Source organism: Sturnira hondurensis, unplaced genomic scaffold, assembly GCF_014824575.4.
Source record: "Sturnira hondurensis isolate 20B ecotype Veracruz unplaced genomic scaffold, ASM1482457v3 Scaffold0009125, whole genome shotgun sequence".
Classification (NCBI taxonomy): domain Eukaryota; kingdom Metazoa; phylum Chordata; class Mammalia; order Chiroptera; family Phyllostomidae; genus Sturnira; species Sturnira hondurensis.
Genome location: NW_028081756.1, coordinates 2,153,006 through 2,177,872, shown reverse-complemented (window position 1 = coordinate 2,177,872; position 24,867 = coordinate 2,153,006). Strand labels below are relative to the sequence as shown.

The following is a 24,867-nucleotide window of genomic DNA, read 5'->3' as shown; positions in this document are numbered from 1 at the left end:
GAATTTGAGCATCTTGAAGACAATGACATATTTATCATTACTCTCTGTGTGTCCTATGGCTTGTATAAAGTGATTGGCACAGAGCCAGAGTTCAATAACTGTTATGTAGATGAATAGATAAATGGATGGATAGATGAATGAGTAGTTGGACAAATAGTTGAGTGGGTGAATAGATTCATGGATGTATGGATGGAAGGATAGATGAAAGGACAGAAAGATGTATGAAAAGAAAAAGGTAGGGAGGCAGGAAGGAAAGAAGGAAGGATGGAAGGAAGCAGAGATAAAAGGGTAGGTGGGTGGATCTTTTATTCGATGAACAAATGGCTGGCTAGATGAATAGATGAGTAAGGAGAGAGATAAAAAGTTGGATGGGTAGATTAATTAGTGAATGGATGGGAAACTGAGTAAATGGATTAATAGATAGTCCAAATATCTCTTTTTGTCACTGGGCTTTGTTCTTGTGCATCTGAGCATTCAACTATCATACCTTGTATAAATATTTACTTCATTATATGAGTGTATATATGTATAAAATTATATATATGTATATATGTATATATATGTATGTATGTATGTATGTATTTACTCATCCCTTCATCTTTTCTGTTGGCCTCAGAAAAATCATCTATAATTTGTTTTCCCCATTCTGTTCTTTTCACCTCAGTATTTTTATTTCCCTCTCAGTTTCTTGATGGTCTCCCTCTCTTTCTCTCTCTATATTTTTTTCTTGGTGATCTCCATATATATACATATATATGATATGTATATTATATATTCTCCCCTCTCTCTCTCTCTATATATATATGTATTATATATAGTTTCTTGATTATCTCCCTCTATATATATTATATATATAATTTTTAAATTTATTTAACTGTTGGCCTGAAAAGAGCCTTGTCCTTGCCCTCACTTGCTACAGGAACCTGGTCCAGAACGGTCTTAAATGCAGCTGCAGATTCAGACCTTTGGAGGAAGTGAGCCAAATAAAGATGAACACATTTCTTTTATGATGCCCTCATTCTGCCCAGGCCACACCTACCCGGACTATGCCATCTCGACTTCCAGTGATGATGACATGGGTTGAGTCCCAGGCTGGCTCCTCCACTATGCAGCAGCAGGTTATAGCTCCTTCTGGGCCCCAGGCTGTGGTGATGTTGGCCAGGGGCTGTCCATTGACATTCCACAGGGACAAATGGGTTCCAGCACAGGAGACAATGGTGCCCTGTAGCAGTGAGATTTGGCATCATTCCATGCTGGATTGCTGCCTGCCCATCACACACTTGTCCAGCTTCTCAGCTTGTACATCAAGCACCCTCACCCTACTGTCCTTTGAAGACTAATCAAGGGACCTCCAGACCTGCTAAGACATTTACTTCTTCTCAGCTGACTCACAGGCATGTTCTGCTTCCCTATAACTGTAAATTCCTAGCTTTTCGTACCCTGTAACCATATGTTTGGGTACTGCTTTCCCTGCACGATTGACCGGCTCACTTTTTGGACTCCTCTCACAACTCTCTCCCTGGCAGTGTCTACCTCTGGCTCTGGACACCGGGCTTACACCTGGTTGGCCAACCCTATCCCCAAGAAGTTTTGGACATTACCTGAGATAGAGCAGAATACAAATGTTCAAATGACTGCATGTGGCTCATAAAATTTAGTATCTACCTGGAGAGAATTTCTGAGGAGCAATTTTCTCACTGCAGCTTCTAAAATGTTTCTATCCTGTGTGTTTGCTCTTCAGGTGCTTGTCTACTTTTGTGTCTAGTAGAGCAGTCACAGGGACTCAAAGAATCATGACTTTGAGCCTTGCATTATTACCCACAGAAGGGATACAGGCAGCTTTGTGCCCTCCATAGCCTCCCTGAGCTGGGCTTCATTGTGTCCCTGTCTCAATGGTTTGCTATGCTCTTCCTGAGGCCAGGGACCATGTCTGCCCAGCACTGAGCACTAGGACCAGCAGGTAATTAGTAAACTAAGTTGGATCCTGGACAAGTTGAGTTCAATAATTTGTCCTGGTAAGTCTTTTCTGATGTCTGGCACATCACTCATTATGGGTTTTGTCACTTATTACAGATCAAGGCTGGCTCCTTCCCAATACACCTACCCATTCAGCTATTTACCCAGTGTCCTTCCACCCTTCTATCCATCCATTCCATCCATCCATCCATCCATCCATCCATCCACCTATCCATTCATTTATCTATCCTCCATCTGTCCATGTGACATTCATTTTGGATTCAAGCCTACCTGGGGAATCATTTTTAGCCAAAGTTGGACCAGAAATCTCCTCTTTCATCTTTCCTCCCCTATGTCTCCCTTTCCTACTGTATCCATGTCCTAGGGCCCTGGGGTTTTCTATAGCAGATGTAGAGCCTCTGTATTTTCAGGGAACTCTATACCCTATGACAGGGGTGTCAAGCTCATTTTCACCAGGACCCATATCAGCCTCACAGTTGCTTTCAAAGGGCTGAATGTAATTTCAACTCCTTAACAGTTAAGGAGTAGTTATATTTATAGAATCCTAAAATTATTTCAGCCCTTTGAAGGCAACTGCAAGGCTGATGTGGCCCCTGGTGAAAAGGAATTTGACACCACTGCCCTATGATGTGGATTCAAGCTTGGGAGAAACTCCCCACCGAGATGTACATATGTATTTATCTACCTCTATCTCTCATACATACACATACACACAACTCTTGACAAGTCTGTCTTTGGTGGCCAGCATAGAGAGACAGGCATAAGCACTTCCTGCCATGGAAACCAGGGGCACCAGTTGAGTCAACACTGATTTGCAGTCAATGAGCTGAATTAGTTAAGTCCATTGGACCCCTCACCAAAGCCAACTTCTTGCCCCAACTTCCTGGTGCCCGTGCCAGAACAGAAACTTCCCACTACCCTTACTGTGCTGAGGGAGAAAAATATGAAAGCAAAAAGTAAACTCTAGACCAAGATGCTACACATGTTAATGACTCCATTTCTGCCTGTGTAGAGAATGGTCTACACATTTTGGGCCCTATCAGCATGTTGGGGTGGTCAGCATTTCTCTGCCCCTGGATTTTCTCTAGGGGAAGCATCTACCATGCAAGCATCCAGGCTCACAGAAATGTCAAGGACATAGACATTATGAAAGAGGGGCCATACCGAGATGTCACTGATGGCCATGGCAGATATGCCTTCCTGGTGGGCAGGCAGGCGAGCCACATGAGTGAGGTGGTCTAGGTCCCACAGGATGCAGGTGCAGTCTTGGGAGCCACTCACGAGGATGCTGAAGGTGACTGATGCTGCCAGGCATGTGACAGCCTGTGTGTGTCCGTACAATGCCTAGAGACACATGGCAGAAACACAGATTGTGAAAAGGACCAGCAATCCAGCTACTTGGTGAGATGCTCCACCCTCCCTTTTACTGTTGGGCCCTAGATGAAGAAAGAGATTTGGAATGATTCAGTGATTCCAAAGCCTGTAGGATGTGTGTGCATGTGTGTGTCTATGCATCTGTGGCAGCCCCCTCAGTTCCATCTGTCTCCAGCATTGAGGTCCAGCTGGGAGGATTGGTATCATAACCCAAGCAGACACTGAAAGGAGCCTTATGTTCCGTATTGCCCATGTTTGTCTCTCATCCTAAAGCAGCACGTGCTACTATTAATACACAAGGGTGCTGATTTATGATGTGTGCATTCCAACCAGCAGCATAAACATCACTTGGGAACTTGTTAGAAATGTAAATTCTTGGATCCTAACCCAGACCTACTGAATTAAAAACTCTGGGGGTGGAGCCCCAAAACTCAGGTTTTCACAAACCTTCTGGAGAATTTTCACACACATTCAAGTTTGCATGGAAAAAAAAGGGACCTCAAAAATGCATGCAACCCTGGAATCTAAACTTGAAAGAAAGCAGAGAACTCAGGTCATGGTTAAAATGATATGACTTTTCAAGTCCAATGGATCCAGGTTCATAGCCAGTCTGGCCATGTGGCAGTGGGTGACTCAGGGCCTCAGTCTTAGCTCCTCAGAATGGCCTGTGCAGGGTCTGGCCTGGCTCATGGAAGGTTTATGTCTATATCAGGCCAGAGGGTTTGTTCCCTAAGAGCTTGTTCCTGGGGGGTTGGGAACTGCTACTGGCAATGGTGTGTTTGCCACCAGAACTGTCCCAAAGGCTCCGGGTAAGCCTGATGTGAACTGCTTTTCACACACATGCTTTCTGCCCTCTGAAGTCAGACAGAGAAGTGTGGAGGTGGCTGCCTGAAATGTGGTAAACCCCCATCTTCTGCACAGACCACCTCTCATTCACTTGGGTCAAAACTGTCACTTTGCCTAGTCACAACAATGAAAGGTTCTGCCTCAGATTTCTGTTTGTCCTCGGTAGAATCTAACACGGCACAACCAGATGGTACTGGAAAGGTTCTGGCCAATACCCACAAAAGAACATTGGGTCATCTCGGGAAAATGGAAACTGTCTGGATGAATAGAAGAAAGCAGAGGATTTAACAGGAGCTTTCTCGTTGTCTTTTCAGAATGAGCTAAGTGTGGCGACTAAGTTCTAACCATAGGGGACAGTGACTCCAAAGAGTGAAGGCCAGGCAGCCCAGGAATAGGGCTGGGGGTTCAGAATGAGGAGCTCTGAGCCTGTTGTTTGTTAATAGAGCCACATCTGCTGCTCTCTGAAGGGAAGCTGCAGAGTGAAGAACCAGCCTGCATACATGGGCCCTGACCACCAACACAAGGCTTGTTGCCTAACTGAAGCACTAGGAGGCAGCCAGCGCCACCCCATGTAGAAAGGTCAGGGAAATCAGAGAAAGTGGACGGCAGTTTTAAATGTGTCCTCATTCAGTTCCTGTTGTTCCTCAGAATAATACTTCTCTACATGGTCAGTTACAATAACTTCATTGCATCGTAGGTAGAATTAAAGTAGCAAAAGTTAAATAAAATAAAAACCTCTTAAAATAATTCTTTTTGCTAGATATGGTGAGGTAAGATGGGGCTTCCTAATTAAGGGTTGGAGGAGGTACCATAAATCTCTAAAATTATTAAAGAAAGCATGATGTTACTGCTCCCTTAAAAATTTGTTTTAAGGAAGCAATCAGAAGCAAACAGCAATCTACATAGGATATTTGCTGTGGCACTGTTCAAAATAGTTAAAGCTTGGTAACAATTGTTTAGTTTTAAAAGAAATAGTTTATGGAACTGTGGTACATTGACATAAAACAATTGAAATGTAATTTTATGCAAATAAAATAATATGGAACAAATGAAATATAAATTATAGAGACTGTAGAAAAGTGGAAATGATTTGACAGGCTGGGTGAAAATGGAATAAACATATGTACACAATGGTATCTGCAGAATGGTATAAATGTGTACATCTGGAGTGGTAGTATGCAACAATGAAAACTTCTATAAGGATTATAGAAAATTGTTTTACTTGGAAGTAAATTTGAAATTTGTCTTTAATGGTGTAATATCTTTTAAAATAACACACTTTCAAAAACTATGAAACTATTTAATGAAGACTTCTCTGTTTATAACTTGGGGGCAGGCCCCCAATGCCCAGCAGCTGGTAGTGTAGGGGATCCCCAATTCCATGTCAGCCTCTGTAGGCACATAATAAAGGATTTTATTTTGCCTAGGAAATAGGAACGTGCAGGACTCCTATACTTCTTTTCTCTTGTTTTAGAACAAGGAGAGCATGATAAGTCACATTTTATGTTGTCAATGCTGGGCTTGTGCAGGGTATCTTCACCAGTGAACAAGACCTTGGAGCAGTGGTGCAAAGGTTGCTTCCCTGGCTCCTGAGGCTGGTGGCTGGGAAAGGAGAGCAATCTACAGAGTGATACATGCACAGTGTCTTCACTTAGGTCCGGAATAAAAACCCAGACCTCTGACATAGCAGTGGATAAAATGGAGAAACATGAAAATGTAAAAGGGCGGGAGCTCCAAGGTTGGCTTTGGGGGACTCCTCTGAGAGTCAAGGAAAGGCAGCCTGCACTTGACCTGCACAGCTGCTTCTCAGCAGGTGCTGCTACCTCTGCAGGACTGATGAACTCCCTCGTGGTTACTGTGTGCCCAGTGTGCACTACACATGTGCTGGGGTGACCTGGGAACACCCACAGAAACCCAGGATTAGTTCCAGTGAAACATGTTCAGTTTAGGAAATCTGGTAAATTGTCTGTTTTGTATGATTACTTTTGGTTTTTGTTACTTTAGAGCTATATGGTTACTTCAAAACAGATATAAAAAGGCATTCCATTTTAGAGTTGGAAATGCAACCTAGTGATATTCTCGGGCAGGGTCAAGCGTACACAGGGAAAAAGCATGGGCTTAGAGTTAGACAAACCTAGATTAAATGCAAACTTGACCTTTCTGAGTATCAGTTCTGAAAGTAGAATAATAATGCCTGCTTTTCAAATTGGATTAATGTGTGGAGCCTTCCACAAACAGTGAAGAGCATTCTGCTTATCACTAGGAGTAGAGCTGTTTATGAGATGAGACCACCCCGCTGCCCAGCTGCTTTTCTCTCCTGCCACCACCACTCTTGTCTTTCATTTCCTGGCTCTGTGATTTTGGATGAGTCATTTACCTTCCTTGCACCTGTTTTTTCCCCTATTAGTAATATAGGAATGACAATGGTACCTACTTTACAGAGCTGTTGAGGGGATGAAGTGAGGTTACCTACAAATGTAAGTGAAGGTTACCTATAAATGTGCCCATGGCAAATGCTCAAACATGTTCTCTAGTGCAAAGAAACGAGTCTCACTGGCACTGAGGTGTGGAGGCACCTGCCCTGTGCACCTGCATGGGCATGAAATGGTGCCCTGACAACACAGAGCTGTATACCACCCTCTGTGCCTCACTTCATTCTCTGCTTCTGAAGTCAGGAAGCTGGGGCCTGTGAGAACACTGTACCTGCCCAAGGTACACTTGTGCTACGTACTATACCTGCCGAAGCCACCATACCTGCCCAGGCACTGTACCTGCTTGAGGTGTAGGCCTCTTGGGCGGCCTTTGGCCACATCGAGCTCCCATACACACACCACAGTGCTGGCCCCTGAGGTGATGATTGTCGTGGGGGATGGGCACACTGCACACAAACAGCGGCCCCAGGCAGCCAGGTTCTCAAATGTCACCAGGATCTGTGGAAGACAAATAGGATAGACTTCCTTGGAATGGGTTTGGAGGCTCGGCCCACAAGTGCCCTTGGCACAGTCACATGAACCCTCTGACTCCCAGGCTGGGGGCAGAGCTACATGGAAGATATGGGCCATGGGTGACTGCTTACTTTAGGCTCACCCATCTCCTGACCACTTTTGCCCCATCCAGAAGGAGGCTGAGACCTGTGGTTGCCCTGGTTCACTGGCCTACTCACCTTGTCAGAGCCATAGTTCCCCAGGCAGCAGCTGAAGTCATCAAAGCCCCAGTTGAATGTCCTGTTCCAGAGAGGAGGCAGCAGCACCTTGTTCTTCTCTACCGCCAGGATTGTCTTCTCAGTGGGGACGATGTGGCCAATGGCACCTTTGGGGGACTCAGAGCCTAGAGAAAAAAGGTACATATCTGCCCCCCAGTTAGTATGGTGGGGCTCATAGTCAAAGGACAATATCCCCTTTAGCTGGGCCCAGAAAGGAGCCAGGTACAGGAAACCTGGACTCAGCAACGAAGGAACCGAGGCAGGAATGACTGGCAAGGCACCTCAACCCAAGGCCTTACTCAAGGGGATGCATTAGATCCTGGCCCCCAAGAAGCTCCATGGCCCTGAGGCTACCTTCTGGTCCCAGGTTCTATCCCTGACATAGTAAATACCTTCAGTATGTGGCCACATGGGTCTTCAGTGTCTCTTAAGGGATGATGGTAGAGAAGGAGGGGACAAGGTTGTAGAGGCAGATCGCACAAAACAATAGGAGCCATGGGGGGTTCTGTCCTTCCTGCCTTTCCCAAGCACCATGTCTAGCAGGACTGTATGTTCCAAGGACACTTGGCACATTTTTGGACTTCAGAGCAAAAAACAACAACAAACTTGACTTTATACTCCTCAGAACCAGAATGTTCCATGCAATGGGATTTCCCAAAATCAGTGCACATCCCAGGGTGGCATAGATATCAGAATTCACCCACCCACAGCTTCTCTAAGAAGTGACAGGGCTGGAACTCATACCCAGGCCATCTTCCCAAGGGCACATGCTCTTGTTAACTGGTTGTAGGCCCACCTGGTTACTCAGGAGAAGCAGAAACTTCAGGTACAAAGGACAGGAGGCTGCAGCCCTCCCTTGAGAAACCTGAGACTTGACTATTCAGCTTTGAAGGTAAGGAGGGGTGTATGTTTGCATGAAATGGAGAGAAAGAGAAAAATAAGAGAAAGAGAAATAGGGGGGGTGTATGTATGCGTCTCAGATAGACAGACACACAGGGTCTGACGAAATTCATCCTGGACACTGTCAGAGCAGAGGCCTTTCCAGATTCCTTCTAGACCTAGATACACAGTTGGACCCAAAGCCCCTGCCAAAGTCTGTGCCCCCGAAGCTCCAGAAGAATGCCAGTCACTGATGGGGCAACTCTGGAGCAGAGAGCCAAACTAAGCAGGGCCAGATACTCACCTTTGACTGTGACTTGGGAGGGCCGCAGTGACTGCAGGCTGTAGAAAAAGGGCTGTGGGTGGCTAGGCAGGCTCAAAGATGTGGAGACATCCTTTCCAGATGAAGGCTTCCCCATAGCTGTCCTGGCTGGGTGGGGTTTAGTAAAGAGCTGGAGAGACAAGATGACAGGCATACATGTTTTAGGGGAAGACAGGTAGACAGGGGCAGACAGTCAGAGGAGCTGTGTGCATGCAAGTTGCAGCTGCCTGGGCTGAGTTTGTTCCTGACCTGGGTGGACATAATTAGCATAAGCAGAACCATCTGGTTAAAACCTTGGATGTCAGAAATGAAAGCTTGGGGATCAGAGAGGAGAAACTACTTGCTCAGGGTCACAATGTAGGATTGGCAGGCATAACTTCCCTGGCTGCCAAATTTGTCTTCTTCACCAAGCTTCTTAGGAAAAGCATGACGTCACTGAGGAGCCTCTGGTCCCCAGAACAGTTGTCTTTCTCATTATGGGGTCAGAATGGCCCTCTCCCATCCCAGATCAGTGTCTCTCTTCATTCACTGATACTGTTTCTCATATTTTCCCTTTCCTTACACAGTCTCTGCAGGTGTGTCCATCTGGATGCAGAATTTTTTAATAGCTTCTATTTAAGTATTTCAGAGAGCACAGGCAAACCCCATTACCTTCTTATTTTGATTTTTCATAGATCTCTATTGTCAAATTGTCCCTAATGCCAAACTTTTTGCATAACCAGGCAAAGGAGGAAGTGAAGTCTGTGCTGCCTGGCAGAATCCTTGCTGCTAGGCCAGATAGAGTGGGAGAGGCCAGCTGTAGTCTTCCACATTCCCTCACTTCATAACTGAGTTCCTAATAGGAAGCTTTCCTTAGCCAGTGGGCACATTCCTGGGTACCATAATGGAGGTGCTGATGGGGGAGCTGGCCTCAGCTGGGCACAGACAGAGGCGGGGCTCTGTGAGCCAAGGCCTCAGAACAGCCTTGGCTCAGTGATAGCCCTCCATCATATGCTGACTACCTAGTAAAGCTAGGTGGGTAGCAATATAAACAGAAATCAGTGATGATCTTTATATGAGCATTAGGAAAAGAACATTCCCTTGCACAGCAGAATGAATAAAGCACTGAGTCACTGTCTCAGCTTTGGCAGGCACAGCCTCTTGATGGAACAGTTCACAGTCCTGAACCATTTTTTAAAGATTTTATTCATTTTACTTTTAGAGAAAGGGAAAGGGAGAGAGAAAAAGAGGGAGAGAAACATCAATGTATGGTTGCCTCTTGCACACCCCCAACTGGGGACCTGGCCCACAGCCCAGGCATGTGACCTGACTTGGAATTGAGCCAGCAACCCTTTGGTCCACAGGCTGACCCTCAATCCACTGAGCCACACCAGCCAAGGGCTGAACCACTTTAACTTTGTCTTCAGGCTGAGACCACTTGAAGAATTCTAATTCTGATAATTATTTATAAATATTTTTAAGAGCTCACATGATATATCATTAAGTAAAATCAGAATCTAAAATTGTGTGTACTACATGATCACATGATGTGAAAATATTTTTCCTTATGAAAAGGATTATGAGTATATACACAGTACACAGATGATAGTGACTAATATTTTAAATTATTTATTTGCTTTATCTATATTATTCTATTTTTAAAATGAGATAAATAAAACCATTAGGCTGCCCAAGCTTCTTTCCTAAAATTCTCTCCTTTCTACCAAGCCTTCCCTGAGAAAACCCACATTCAAATGTGCCATCTATTCTTCAAGTCACCCTCAGGACCTGGACCTTCCATTGTACCCTTATGAGAGCTAAGTAAACACAAGCATGTCACCTAAGACCAGGCAGAAAAGATGTTATCAGTTTTGCATTAACTGAGTTGATCCTGTCCACTTCTCATGCAAGGAAGGCTGTTGCCTAGGATGGTCCTGGAATTAGCTAGTCATATGCATTCATTTCTCAGTGTGACTCCTGATTGCCCACGCTAGGACCATAGCTGGGGGCCTATGCTTCTAAATCCAGATGGCTGTGCCATGGATAAAATTCCTCTACACTAAACTAGAGTTTGAGGATCAACAGAGCCAGAATCAATTAAGTGAATATTCCACTCTCCTGCACACCATTCATCGGCGTGTCAACATGAATGCACAGCTTCACATTGCTACATGACTATCCTGGCAGGGAATGGAGCCAGTAATAGGCTCATGTGAGATCCCTGTGATCTCACCAGGGGCCCAGGGGGGCAGAACTGAGGTGCTCTCCTATGGTGGCAATATGACATAGATTTGGGAGTCAGCCACATATGGCTGGAGCTCTACTTCTGTCCCCTGCTAATGATGCAATTATGGGCAAATTATTTATTGAGCCTCTTTGTGCCTCAATTTCCTAATCTATAAAAGAGTAAAAGGAAAAGGAAAAGGAAAAATTATTTTTACACAGAGCTTATGAGAGAATTCAATGAGGTAACCACACTAGTAGCTAACATTTGTTGAATGCTAATTGTATTTCAGGTACTTTTGAGTACTTCATATCTTAACTCATTGGATCTTCACAACTCTAGAGAGTGGATATATATAAAGAATTACATCCTGTGGATTTATCATTGCATCATCAAGTACATCAGAGATGAATGTAGTCTTCATCATTATCATGAATAATGTCATCACTTTCCTCAACACCTGATGATAACTGAAGGTTAGCTTTGATATTGAAGGCACAGGCAGATGATCAGAGACCATTTTGCCTGTTCAAACCTCCCTCTTGCTCCCATCCTAAGAGCAAGTTCTCTCTCTCTCTCCTGCCCCTCAAACCCAAGCTCATTAATTTGATAAAGGAAGACAAAGAATATGGCATGTACCTGTTTGGGAACCTGTCCAAAGTTGCTGACAAACCCCAAGATGGTGTTCCTGATCAGAGGGTCACCGATGCTGCTGAGGTCCATTTTGTCACCATAGAAGTAGGGGTGGAAGGTATTAACAGCCTCCACAGCAGCTGATCCCTGCTGCTTATACCCAAAAATGAGGTCTATCCAGTGGTGGAGGTTGGCACTGACGAAGTCACTTTCCAAAGCCTGGAACCAAAACCCAAAGAGCACGTAAAATGCAGGCCTCTCAGAGACTCATTGCACATATCAGGAAGGGCAAATGGTTCCGGGATCTGCACAGGAAATGAGTGATGACTCCCTGGACTTGACGAGTTCTGAGTTGGCAGATGTGCAGGACACCCAAGGACTACCCAGTTCCTGCCCCCAGCTAGTGGCAAAACAGATCTGACTGTTCCTACTACCCTAGCTCATCCACTCCATAAAATAACCATGAGGGCCAGAATATCTTGAGAATGACAGCCAAAGGGAAGAGTCCAGACTGAAAATAAAGTCTTGGGGTCCTGCTGAGATTTGACACAGAAGAAATGAGAGCTGATTCTGACCAGAGAATGTTGGGAGGCTGAGACTAAATGTTACAGTTAGGAGAACATGCTCTGGAGAGGATTGGACCCTAGCACTGCCACTTATGTTCCTTAACATCTCTGTTTCTTAGTTTCTTCATCTGCAAAATAGGGATAATAATTGTACCTTCTTTATGGGTTTATGGGCAGGTTAGTTTGTGTTCATGCCTGGTACATGGTTATCTCCATGTAGTATTAGCTACAATTATTACACTGAGCATCCACTGGGTACCAGATATGGCTTGGGGTTTTATGTGTGCTGTCTCTGCTCATTAGCACCATCTTTTGCTGGCATGAAAAATGCAACATTCTTAGTGATTTCAATCTCTCACCTTTGTGTTCCTTTATTTTCATTTCTACAATGACTTTTACCTCCATTCAACCTAGTCACCCACTCCCACAGACACACCTTCACCCATGCCAGTATCTGTAACTACCGTTCCTTCAAAATCACTCACTCAATCATTCCATTGGTGAAAGCCACATCTTCACCTTACTGGTTGTTTAACTACTTTCTAAAATTATTCTTTCACCTTATTACTACATACAGTCTCTTGCCCCCCTACTTATTTTAGTTATTAATCTATCAAGACTCTCGAGTCTTTAGCCACATCTTGATCCAGCTCAAATTTAGTGGGCAAATATTTCAATAACACTATGGCCTATATCTCATTTTATGAATCATATGTACTTCCATCTTTTCATAACATTCTGAGTAAATTCAAATATTTTCTGTCTTCATGCCTATACCAGAGTAGCTGAAGAACATCACACAAGTGGGAACATTGATCAATCTATAATTTTTGGTCATTAATTTCAAATGGACAATGAGCACTGCCAGATAACCCAGATATGTTTCTCTGGTCAACTCATGCTAAATTGTTTTACATGACTATTTCCCATTTTCTGTAATCTCCTCAGTTCTGACCCTTGCAGTCTGTCCACTTTCAGCAGTTAACCATACCTCCCACTTTACAGAGGAAAATAGAAGCCAATTAGGAACTCATACATCTTTCTGAAAACCCATAAATCTACCTCCATCTGCTACCTGCTGACTTCCTTCCCTCATATTTAAATCAAGAAGCTATCTAATCTCTTACACAAAGTTTAACCCTCTACCTTTGATTTGAATTCCAATTCCTCCTGCTTTCTCATGAAGTTATTAATTCTTCCCTCTTATATTCAACATCCCTTTCCCACTGTCTCTTAAACACGCTTTTAAAACATTTAGATACAAAGCCTTAACATTTCCTTAAACTGTCATCTCATCCAGGTACTAGTCTCTCTGTGTTACCCATCCTTACCCTCTCCATTTCCTCATCATCATTCACTTCCTTTATTTTTATGTGTATTTGACTTATTGTCGTGTGTCCTTTTCAGGATGAATAACTGCCTTTAATATTTCTCACACAGCAGGCCTGCTAGTGATAAATATCTGGGAATGTCTTAATAGATTTCTTCTTCAGTTTTGAAGAATATTTTTTGCTGGACATAGAATTCATGGTTGGCAGTCTTTTAGCACTTTGAATATGTCATGCCTTCTGGACTCCTGGTTTCTAAAAGAATATTAACGTTAATCTTATTGAAAATAAATTTTAGGTGATGACTTCACTCTTGTTGTTTTCATAATTCTTCTTTTGACGTATCTCTTTTTAAAATTTATTTTTCAACTACAGGTTACATTTAATATTATGTTGTATTACATTCATGCATACAGCATATTGGTTAGACAATGATATATTCTGCAAGGTATTCTCCCAATATTTCAAGTACCCACGTGGTATCATACATAGTTATTACAATACTATTGACCACATTCCCTCTGCTGTCTGTACTTTACATCCCCATGACATTTTGTGAGTATCAATTTGTAGTTCTTCATCCCTTTACGTTTTTACCCAGCTTCCCAACCCCTCTCCCTTCTGGAAATTGTCAAAATGTTCTCTGTATCTATGAGTCTATTTCTATTTTGTTTATTTTGCTCATTAGATTACACATGCAAGGTCTAGCACAAATGACATCCTTTTATATTACAAAATATTTTATTACAAAATCATGAGCATGTAATTCTGTGACATAACAGTATCACAATCTAGCATACCATATGACATTTTAGGTGAAATGTTCACATTAAAACTGTAAATTATTACACTCATATTGTTACCCTAACAACCATACTCACATAGGTGATACTTCTGCTGGATCCTGTGTAATCAAAATCATGAAGTATTTGTCTTTTTCTGTCTGACTTATTTTTTTTTATCCTGAAACACTCTAGGTCCATCAATACAGTTGCAAATGGTAAGATTTCATTTTTTTTTTATGGTGCAGTAACAGTCCATTGTATATGTATATACTATCGGTTTTTTATTTTTTATCCATTTGTCTATTGATGGGCACTTGGACTGCTTCCATATCTTGGCTATTGTAAATATCACTGCAATGAACATAATGGTGCATATATTCTTTCAAATTAGTGTTTGAAATTTCTTCAAACATATACCCAGAACTGAAATTGCTGGTTCATAAGGAAGTCCTATTTTTAATTTTTTGAGGGATGTCCATACTGTTTTCCATAGTGACTGCACCAGACTGCATTCTCACTAACAATGCACAAAGATTCCTTTTTCTCCACAGCATTGCCAACATTTGTTGCTGGTTGATTTATTGATGATAGCCATTCTGGCAGGTGTGAGTTTGTATTTCATTGTGGTCTTAATTTGTATTTCTATGATTATTAGTGACTTCGAGCTTCTTTCATATCTCTATTGGTTATCTGCATGTCCTCTCTGGAGAAGGGTCAGTTCAAACCTTTGCCCACTTTTAAATTAGATTGTTTGCTTTTTGGTGTTGAATTGTATGAGTTGTTTATAAAATTTGGATATTAACACCCTTACCAGATGTATCATTGGTGAATATTCAGTTCTTCCATTCAGTGAGTTGTCATTTCATTTTGTTGATGGTTTTCTTTGTCGTGCAAAAACTTTTTAGTATGAGTTCTGATTGATGTAGCCCAGTTGGTTGGGCATCATCCCAAAAAGTGAAAAATCACTGGTTTGATTCCCAGTCAGGGTATGTGTGAGAGGCAACAAATTGATGTTTCTCTCCCTTTCTCCCTCCTTTTCCCTCTCTCCAAGAATAAGTAAAAGTTAAAAAATCTCTAAAAAGTAAGGTATTCTTTTTAGTTTGATGTAGTCCCATTTGTTAGTTCTATTTTTTCGCATCCCCAGAAATATCCCTCATTTCTGGGGATATTTTAGAAAAATATTTCTAAGAAAAATGGCAGAGATTTTACTACTTAAGTTTTCTTATAGGAGTTTTAGAGTTTGAGTCTTTTACATTTAAGTCTTCAATTTATTTTGACTTTATTTTTGTATATGATACAAGAAAGTCATCTAGTTTTATTTTTGCATGTATTTGTCTATTTTTCCCAATACCATTTATTGACCAGAGTGTTTTTATCTCATTGTATGTTCTTGCCTCCTTTGTTACATATTAATTGACCAAATAGGTGTGGATTTATTTCTGGGCTCTCTATTTTGTTCCATTGATCTTTTTGTTGGTTTTTATGCCAGTACCGTGCTGTTTTGATTACTATAACCTTGTAGTATAGTTTGATATCTGGTAGCATGATATACATCCAAATTTGTACTTCTTTCTTAAGATTGCTATGACTATTCAGGGTCTTTTGTGATTCTATATAAACTTATGGATTATTAGTTCCAGTTCTGTAAATAAGGCCATTAGTATTTTAATTAGAATTTTGCTGAATCTATAGATTGTTTTGGGTAGTATGGACATTTTCATGATATTAATTCTTCCTATTCATGAACACAGTATATGTTCCACGTATTTGTATCTTCTATATATTTTTTCAGTGTTTTAATTTTCTGAATACAGGTCTTTTACCTTGGTGAAACTTATTCCTAGATGTTTTTTGGATGCAATTGTGAGTTTTCTTAGTTTCCCTTTCTGATAGTTTGGTTTTGGTGTATAAAAGCAAACAATTTCTGAATATTTATCCTTCTACTTTGAGTTCATTTACCAGTCCTAGTAATTTTTTGGTGGACTCTTTAGAGAGGGCTCGCTATGTATGTCATCTGCAAGTAATGACAGTTTTACTTTATTTCCAATTTAGATGCTTTTTATTTCTTCTTCGTATCTGATAGTTATGGCTAGTACTTCCTGTTGTATGTTAAGTAAGAATGGTGAAAGCAGACATCCCTGTAATTGTCTTTATCTCTAGCAAAACACTTTTAGCTTCTTCACACTGAGTATGATGTTGGCTGTAGGTTTGTCATATTGCCTTTATTATGTTAAGGTTTGTTCCCTTTATTCCTACATTGCTGAAAGTTTTTATCATAAACAGGTGCTGAATTTTGCCAAATGCTTTTTCTGAATCGATTGATATGATCATATAATTTTTAGCCTTAATTTTGTTTATGTGGTGTATCATGTTAAGTGATTTGCAGATATTGAAACAATGTTGCAGCTCATGAATAAAGTCCGCCTTTATAATCTTATTAATGTATTACTGAATTGGGTTTTCTAATATTTTGTTGAGAATTTTTGCATCTAGGCTCATCAGGGATACTGGGCTATAATTTTCTTCCTTTGTAGTCCTTTGTAGTGTCTTTTTCTGGTTTTGGTATCAGGATAATGCTGGAATAATGAAATGATGTTGAAAGTTTTCCTTCCCTTAACTTTTCTTTTAAGGCATATTTTTTTAAATATTTTATTTATTTATGTATCTTTAGAGGGGAAGGAGAGAGGGAGAGAAACATCAATGTATGGTTGCCTTTTGTGCATCCCCTGCTGGGAGTTGGCCTACAGGGAACCAGCCTGCAACCCAGGAATGTGCCCTGACTGGGAATTGAACCTTTATCCTCTGGTTCACAGGCCTGCGCTCAATCCACTGAGCTACACCAGCCAGGGCTTCCTTCCCTTAACTTTTTAAGAAAGTCTTGAGAAGAGTAGGTGTTCATTCTTCTTTGAATGTTTGGTAAAATGATCCATGTTAAACCATCTTATCCCAGATGTTTGTTCAATGGGAGTTTTTTGATTACTGAATTGATTTCATTGGTTGTAATTGATCTGTTAAGATTTTCTGTTTCTTCTTGATTCACCCTTGGAAGGGTTCATGCTTCTATAAATGTATCCATTTTTTTAAGCTTCTCCAATTTGTTGGTATATCCTTGTTCATAATATTTTCTTCTAATCCTGTTTATTTCTGTGGTGTCATTTGTTACTTCACATCTTCATTTCTGATTTTATTTATTTATGTCCTCTCTTTTTTTCTTGATGAGTCTGGTTAAAGTTTTATCAATCTTGTTCATCTCTTATAAAAACATGCTATTGGCTGAATTTTGTCTTGCCTTTAGACTTTATTTTATTTATTTCTAATTTTACTTTATATTTTCTTCTTTCCACTCACTTTGGGCTTTTTGTTGTTGTTTTTCTAGTTCCTTTAGGTGTAAGGAAAGATTGTTTATTTGAGAGTTCTCTCATTTCTTGAGGTAAGCCTGTATTGCATGAATCTGCCTTGTAGAACTGCTTTTACTGTGCACCATAGATTTTGGGGTTGTGTTTTTATTTTCATTTGTCCTGAGGTATCTCATGATTTCTTCCTTGATCTCATTGTTAACTCATTCATCATTTTAGTAACATGTTTTTAGACTCCATGTGTTTTGTTTTTTTAAGTTTTTTTCTTATAAATAATTTTTTGTTTCATATCATTATGGTCAGAGAAGATGTTTGATATGATTTCAGTCTTTTTAAGTTCATTGAGACGTGTCCTATATTGGAAAATGTTCCATGTGCACTTGAAAAAAATGTATATTCGGCTGCTTTGGAATGACATGCTCTAAAGTATTATTTAAATCTATCTGGTCTACTGTGTCATTAAGTCCACTGTTTCTTTGTTGATTTTCTGTCTGAAAGACCTATCCATTGATCTCAATGGAGCATTAAAGTCCTTTATTATTACTGGTTTGTTGTCATTCTCTCACTTTATGTCCATTAATTTCTGCTTTGTGTATTTAGGTGGTTCTATTTTGGGTGCATAAATGTTTATGAAGGTTATATCCTTTTGTCAAATTGATCTCTTTTTCATTATGTAATGTTTTTCTTCTTCTCTTATTGTGGTGTTTATTTTAAAGTTCATTTTCTCTGATTCAAGTATTGCTACCCCATATTTAAATTTTTTTCATTTCCATCCATTTTTTTCAGCCTGTATATTTCTTTTTATCTGAGTGATTTTGACCTTTTGTAGACAAAATTGTATATGGGATGTGTGTCTTGTTTTCTTATATATTCAGCTATCCTATGTCCTTTGATCAGAGCATTTAATTCTCTTAGATTTAAAATGACTGTACATATTTATTCCCACTGTACATTTTATGTTTCTCTTTTTCTTATTTTTTTTACTTTAGTATTTCTTATAATATTGGGTTGGTGTTAACAAACTTTAGCTTTTTTTTATCCAGAAAGTTCTTTATTTCTCCTTCAATTTTAAATGATAGCTTTCCTGGTTAGTTTGTCCATGTTTTTAATCAGTTTATTTATTTTGTACCAGTCTCTTCTGGCCTGAAATACTTCTACTGAAAATAAGCTGTCTTATGTGATCTTCCTGTCTTTAACTAAATGTCTTGTTCTTACTGCTTACAATTCTTTTGATTTGTTTTGTTTTGTTTTTAACCTTTGTCATTTTAATTTTTATGTATCATAGTGTGGGCCTCTTTGGGTTCATCTTGTTTGGGGCTGTTGGAACTTCCTGGACTTGTGTACCTTTTTTCTTCACCAGGTTAGGAAACTTTTCAGTCTGGGTAGGAATGATGGTGTCAGCTGGGTCACACAGAAAAAAATGGTCCCTGCCTAAAAGACACACAACTCAGTCTCTCCCTGTGTCTTCCACAGCTCCCAAGTCTGCCCAGACCTCTTTGAGAGCCTTCCAAGAAAGATTGCTTGGGACCAGTCTGGCTGCAGTTAGGAGAATCCTCTGAATGTTTCAAACTTGGCAGGGCAGAGCCACAGGTAATAGCAAGGGTGGGGCTGATGCATCTGCCCAGGCCAATGCTGTGGGGAGGGGGTATGGTGCCCGCTGGGCACTGGGGAAGAAGGAAGAACAGCCCTTCTCTAAAGCTGCTTCATTCAGTTTTCCTCTATGCATCTCTGACAACACCGAGTCTTCTTGGACCTCCTTGAGAACAAGCCCAACCTGGCTACAGCTAGCTGATTCCTCTGCTGGGCACGAGTATGGCAGGCAGGACAATTGGTAGTCAGGATGGTGGAGCTAGTGCATTTCCTCCCAGGCTGAATTAATATAGAGGGGAGTGGTCAACTCAGGATTGATGGTATCTGTGGGCAGTGTGGGAGAGGGTCTCAGCACAGAGACAATGGTGGCTGTCCCTTCAGCTCTATATCCAGAGCCACACTGTCCATTCTTTCCCTGCATGATTCCAGTCTACCCCGAGCTGTCTTTCCTGGGCTGGAGCCCAGGATGAGTGTCTGCAAATACAGTTTTTTTGTGTTAGGCTTTTAAAAGAGTGCCAGAGTGTCTATTGCTTTCTGCCTCACACTGGCAGACAGAATCTTCACTGATTTCTACAGCAAGATATTATATAGGCTTCTCTTCCTAGCACTGGTGTTCTGGTTTGGGGAGCTCTGCATGGAGTTGGGATACTTCGCTTCTTAGGAGCAATTTTTGCAGCTGAGATATTCCTACAGTTTCTCAACTGCTGTACATGGATGCAGGTCCAGACTTTTTTACATCTCTGCCTTTTCTATCAGTCTTTTGTATATCTTTGGTTATAAGACTTTTGTTCAGCTAGTCTCTAATTGGTTATTCAGGTTGATTGTTTTATAATTTAATTGTCATTTTGACTTGGTTCTGGGAGGAGGTGAGTATAACTTTCACCTAATTCATCACCAGCTTGAATCTCTTGACTTTATCTTTTAATAGTTTATGTTGTTCCTGAGTGCAGATCTCTGAGTTTCTCTTTCTTGGAGTTTCTTTAGTGTTATGGATGTATAAATTAATGTTTTGCAACAAATTTGGGATATTTTTGGACATTATTTTCTCAAATATTCTTTTTGTCCCTTTTTCTCTTCTGTTTTTGGTACTTCCTTATGTGTATGCTTGATGGTGTTACACAGGTCTCTAGGTCCTGTTTACTTTTCTTCATTAATTTCTCTTTTTTTCCTTAGACTTGATCATCTTAATTGATTTATCTTTCAAGTTTGCTGATTCTCTCTTCCACCTGCTCAAACCTATTAATTTCCTCTACTGAAATTTTCATTTTAGTTACTGTAATTTTTTAAATTTTATTTATTTATCTTTAGAGGGGAAGGGAAGGAGAGAGGGAGAGAAATATCAATGTATGGTTGCCTCTCATGTGTCCCCTGCTGGGAACTGGCCTGCAACCCAGGCATGTGCCTTGACTGGGAATCAAACCACAATTGTGTGGTTCACAGGCCCACGCTCAATCCACTGAGGTACACCAGCCAGGGCTAGTTACTGTAATTTTTAACGTCACAATTTCTATTTGGCTCCTTTCTACAATTTTTATCTTTTTATTGCTATTTTCTATTGATGAGATGTAATTATCACTGTGTCCCTTAATACTTGAGACATGGTTTTATTTAGTTTTGGAAACATTTACAATAGTTGTTGTAAAGATTTTGTCTAGTAAGTTTAGGCTTCCTCAGGTATGGTTTTATTGACTGTCTCCCCCACCACATCCCACTTTGTATGATCCATACTTTCTTTCTCTTTGCCTGCTGTATACCTTTTATGGAACATGGAACATTTTAAGGAATGTAATGTGGCAATTTTGGGAATCAATTTCTCCCCTGTCCCCAGAACTTGTTGTGGTTGTTTGTCTAGTAACTATTCTGAACTAGCTCTGTAATGTCTGTTTTTGTTGTTGTTGTTGTTGCTGTTGTTGTATGTGGCCACTGAAGTTTCTACTCTGCTAGTTTAATGATCAGCTGTGGGTGGGTAAAGATTTCTTTGTATGCTTGAAACCAGTAAGTTTCTCAGTCTTTGCCAAAGAGCTTTCTGTGCATGATAGGGCATGGTTTCCATATTCAGCCAGGCAACTAAAACTCTACCTTTGCCTTCAAATCCTACTTGCCCTGAGACTCAATGTCAACTAGAAGTGAGAGCATAAGGCCTTTTTGTGTCTTTCTGGAGTGTAAGCACAACCTTGTGCATAAAGCAGCCCTTCAGATATTTGTCCCTCTAGGTTGCGGGGGATATTTTTAAGTTTTTCAAGGCCTCCTATAAACACCTGATTTGCCAGTTTTTCCTTAAGCTTTATAGTTGGCCTAAAATATTGTCTGCCAATTATTATCTACTGCCTCTAACAGCCACTGTGTTATTTTTTCCTGATCGTTTTTAACAAATGCTGCTGAAGAAAAGGCTATTTGCACTAGGCAGACTCCAAGTGTGGTCTCTCAGGGAACACCAGACAGATCAAATAATGACAGTTCTCTGGGTCTGGGTCTTTGAAGAAGTTCCAACACCGTTCTTCCCCCGACCGGTGATTGCCAGGCTGTTGGTTTTTACTGTGATTGTAGGCTGTTGGTTTTCAAAACTACTATGGAGCTGGTGAGCAGAACTGGAAATAGTGCAAGTTAAAACACCACAAGTCTTTCTATTCTTACCAAGATTCAGCCATTTTCCTTGATGGAACATTCCACTGATTGTTACAAGCCTTTGGCAAATTCCCAGGGGTCAAAAGTTTGATATGACATTTTTTATTTTTATTGCTTTTATGGAGTAGAGTATTTTAAGAAGTATATATTCTGATGTTTTCACAGACATTGATCATTAACATCCTAATTCACTCCAATTCAATCTTCATTCCTCCAAAAGAGTTCCTGCCATTGTTATCATTACTATTCAGTTTTCCTAGATCATATCTCTAACCTATATTTCATGGCACTCTCTGTGTAACCTTTCTAGCATTTTCAGATACGGTTTCCCTACTATTCTGTGGTTGTTTGGTTATCTGGCTTCCCACTACACCATTGTCATCTCCAGTCATGCCTGTAGAGTGAGCTTTCTCACTCATCCCAGGCCAAGAACTTGTCTGAGAACATCTGAGTAGAGGACTGCTGCCACCTGAAGGTCAAGTTCATCTCTGGCCCAAGTGCTAAACACCAGTGGACTCTATGAGGGATGATGGCTGTTACTAAATTTTCAGAGGCAAGGCAGAGTTAAACCAGGGGAGAATTTTGTTTTTGGAAATCAGGACAGAGAAAAAGCACAGCTTTGTTGTTAGTAGTCAGGCCTTCCATAGCTTTTTTTTTTAGGTATAATTTACATATAATACAATTCACTTATATTAAATAGACACTTCAGTGTATCCTGAAAAATGTATGCAGTCATGTACCCAAGACCATAATCAAAATATAGTACATTTACATAAACTCAAAAGTTCTGTACTCCTTTGCTGTCACCCCTACGCTAGACCTTAGTAATCAGTGACCTGAGCTCTGTCCCTACAGTTTTACTTTTCACAGAATACTACATAAATATGATTTTATAGTACATACCTTTGGGTTTGGCCTTTTTTTCTGCTTAAAACAGTGCTTTTGAGAATCATCATGTTGCTCCATGTATTAGTAATCTGTTCCTTTTTATTGCTAAATACGATCCCATTGGTATATATGTATTATTTGGTTCTTTTACTGATTATAAACATTTGTGTTGTTTTCAATTTTTTGACTAAGATGAATAAAACTGATGAATTTTTATGTACAGACTTTCTATGGAGCCATTTTCATTTCTCCTGTGCAAATAGTTACAAGTAAAATTTCTGGGTGATATGACATGTTAAGTGCATTTTCAACTTCATAAGAAACTACCAACATTTTTTGTTTTTTGTTTTTTTCAAAGTGGCTATGCTATTTTGCTTTTCCTACCAGCAATGTCTGATAAATTCTGGTTGTTCCACACTCTTTCTTACCTACTCTTGGTTTTATTTACAATTTAAATTTTACCCAATCTTGTTGAGTGTGTAGGAGCATTTCATTGTAGTTTTAATGTATATTTCCCCAATGACTAATGATATTGAACATATTTTCATGTGTTCATGCTAACACAGGTACTTGATCCCAAAATGGGGTATATGTATCCCAAAATGGACTCTGCTTTCCATCTACATGAGCCTGTCTGGGTAATAAGACAAGTCTTTCCCAATCCTGGTAGATCCTTTGATCCCTGGGGATCTCTTAGAAGCTGGAGTCCAGGGTGTAGCCCAGGGTATGGTTCTGCCTTTAGAGCTGACTAAGGATACTGACTTGCCCTTCAGGGCATCCAACAAGAATCCGAATTTACTTCCTTAAGTGATTTACACAGAAAATTGGCATAAGGGCAAAGCCTAACGCAGCTCTTAAAAAGCCCAGAATATAAGCACTTTCTTGCCAACAGGGAGCATAGAGCCCAGCCTTTTCTCTGGGCTCTCTAGACAGAAGAAGCTCAGAAGTGTTTGTTGGTAGCCTCCAATTACACAGAAAGTCTTCCCGGAGATTGAGGGGATGCTGAGGTCTTTACTCAGGATTCCAGGCACTTTGTCATGACCTTGATCAACTCACCTGTCTGTGCAGGCTGATGAATTTTTGAGGATCCTCATCAGCCCAGGGAGGGAGTTGCACATCCCCCAGTGCTGTCCCGTCCTGCATGCAGCCTGAGTAGGGTGAGAAACAGCAGGGTGTTGTGTAAATGGGAGCCAAAATTGGGCTAGGAATTAGGGCATGTGACAATGTGCTGTCCAGGACTACTTATTCCATGCAGATCAAGCTGCAGTCTGTGTCCTATGTGGACTGCACTGTTTCTTGCTTCCTTTGTTTGGAATGTCCCATGCTCTAACCCTTTAAACCTCTGACCCCTCCCTAAAGCACCCCCTTGCTTCCCAGGCAGTATCTGTGCTTGATCTACAAGTTGTATAACATGACTGTAGTGTCATTATTACTTGTACTTTTCTTTCCCACCACTCTATGCTTTCTCATCGGGGTGCTTACCATACAGTGCTAAAACAAGGGGATAATGACAATAAAAATGAAAGCTGCTGTATTTTGAGCACCTAATTTGATGCCAGGTCACTATACTAGGTGCTTGGCACACATAGTCCTATTGAATCTTTATTCAGTTCTATAATTCATGCATTCTCTCTCCATTTTTAGAGTGAGGACAACTTGGTTTTCAGAGGAAGCCTCCCCAGATACAGGGGTGTCCAACCAATGGCTCACTGGCCCAGAATGGCTATGAATGTGGCCCAACACAAAATCACAAATTTACTTAAAGCATTATGAGGGGTTTTTTTGTGATTATGTGTCACAATGTATTGAATGTATGGCTCGAGAAAGCTCTTCTCTTTCCAGTATGGCCCAGAGACACCAAAAGGTTGGACACCCCTGCTTAATAAAAGCAGAGTAGATTCAAATCTGAGTTTCTCTCCTGCCTATTAGCTGCACAGCCTTGAGCAAGTTACTTAATGGCTTTGGGATTCACTTTCCTTACCTATTACCTCCCTTGGCTGGTATAGGATTAAAAGAGAAAATACACGTAACATCAGAATAATTTCCAGGCATATGAAAGTGGCTCAACAAACATTAGCTATAGTCATGCTTAAACCCTCCAGAGCCTTCATGGTACAACTGAAATAAAACCTTCCCCTCCTCTCTGTGGGCTACAGGGTTGTGCCTGGCCTGGCCTGGCTTTTCTTGTCATTCAGTCTCAGCTCACCTGTTACCTCCTTAAGCAGGTCCTTCCTGGGGGTCAGAATTAACACAGGGACCTCTGAGTCACTCTCAAACCATTTTCCTACTTTCT

At 40.8% G+C, this 24,867-nt stretch overlaps 1 protein-coding gene across 4 annotated transcripts in view; it reads right to left on the bottom strand.

Annotated features, from left to right (window-relative positions):
* Positions 1 to 24,867, bottom strand: part of WDFY4 (WDFY family member 4) — a 370,216-nt gene that overhangs the window by 6,308 nt on the left and 339,041 nt on the right. For 3 of the 4 annotated variants that reach the window (XM_037056671.1, XM_037056673.1, XM_037056672.1), the window contains exons 53-59: positions 23,631 to 23,722; positions 11,443 to 11,655; positions 8,583 to 8,730; positions 7,361 to 7,545; positions 6,969 to 7,127; positions 3,142 to 3,321; positions 1,040 to 1,222 (exon numbers count right to left, since the gene is read on the bottom strand). In XM_037056671.1, the coding sequence (XP_036912566.1) occupies positions 1,040 to 1,222; positions 3,142 to 3,321; positions 6,969 to 7,127; positions 7,361 to 7,545; positions 8,583 to 8,730; positions 11,443 to 11,655; positions 23,631 to 23,722 (1,160 nt within the window). The remainder of the gene's footprint in view (positions 1 to 1,039; positions 1,223 to 3,141; positions 3,322 to 6,968; positions 7,128 to 7,360; positions 7,546 to 8,582; positions 8,731 to 11,442; positions 11,656 to 23,630; positions 23,723 to 24,867) is intronic. The other variant, XM_037056674.1, reaches the window with a different exon arrangement.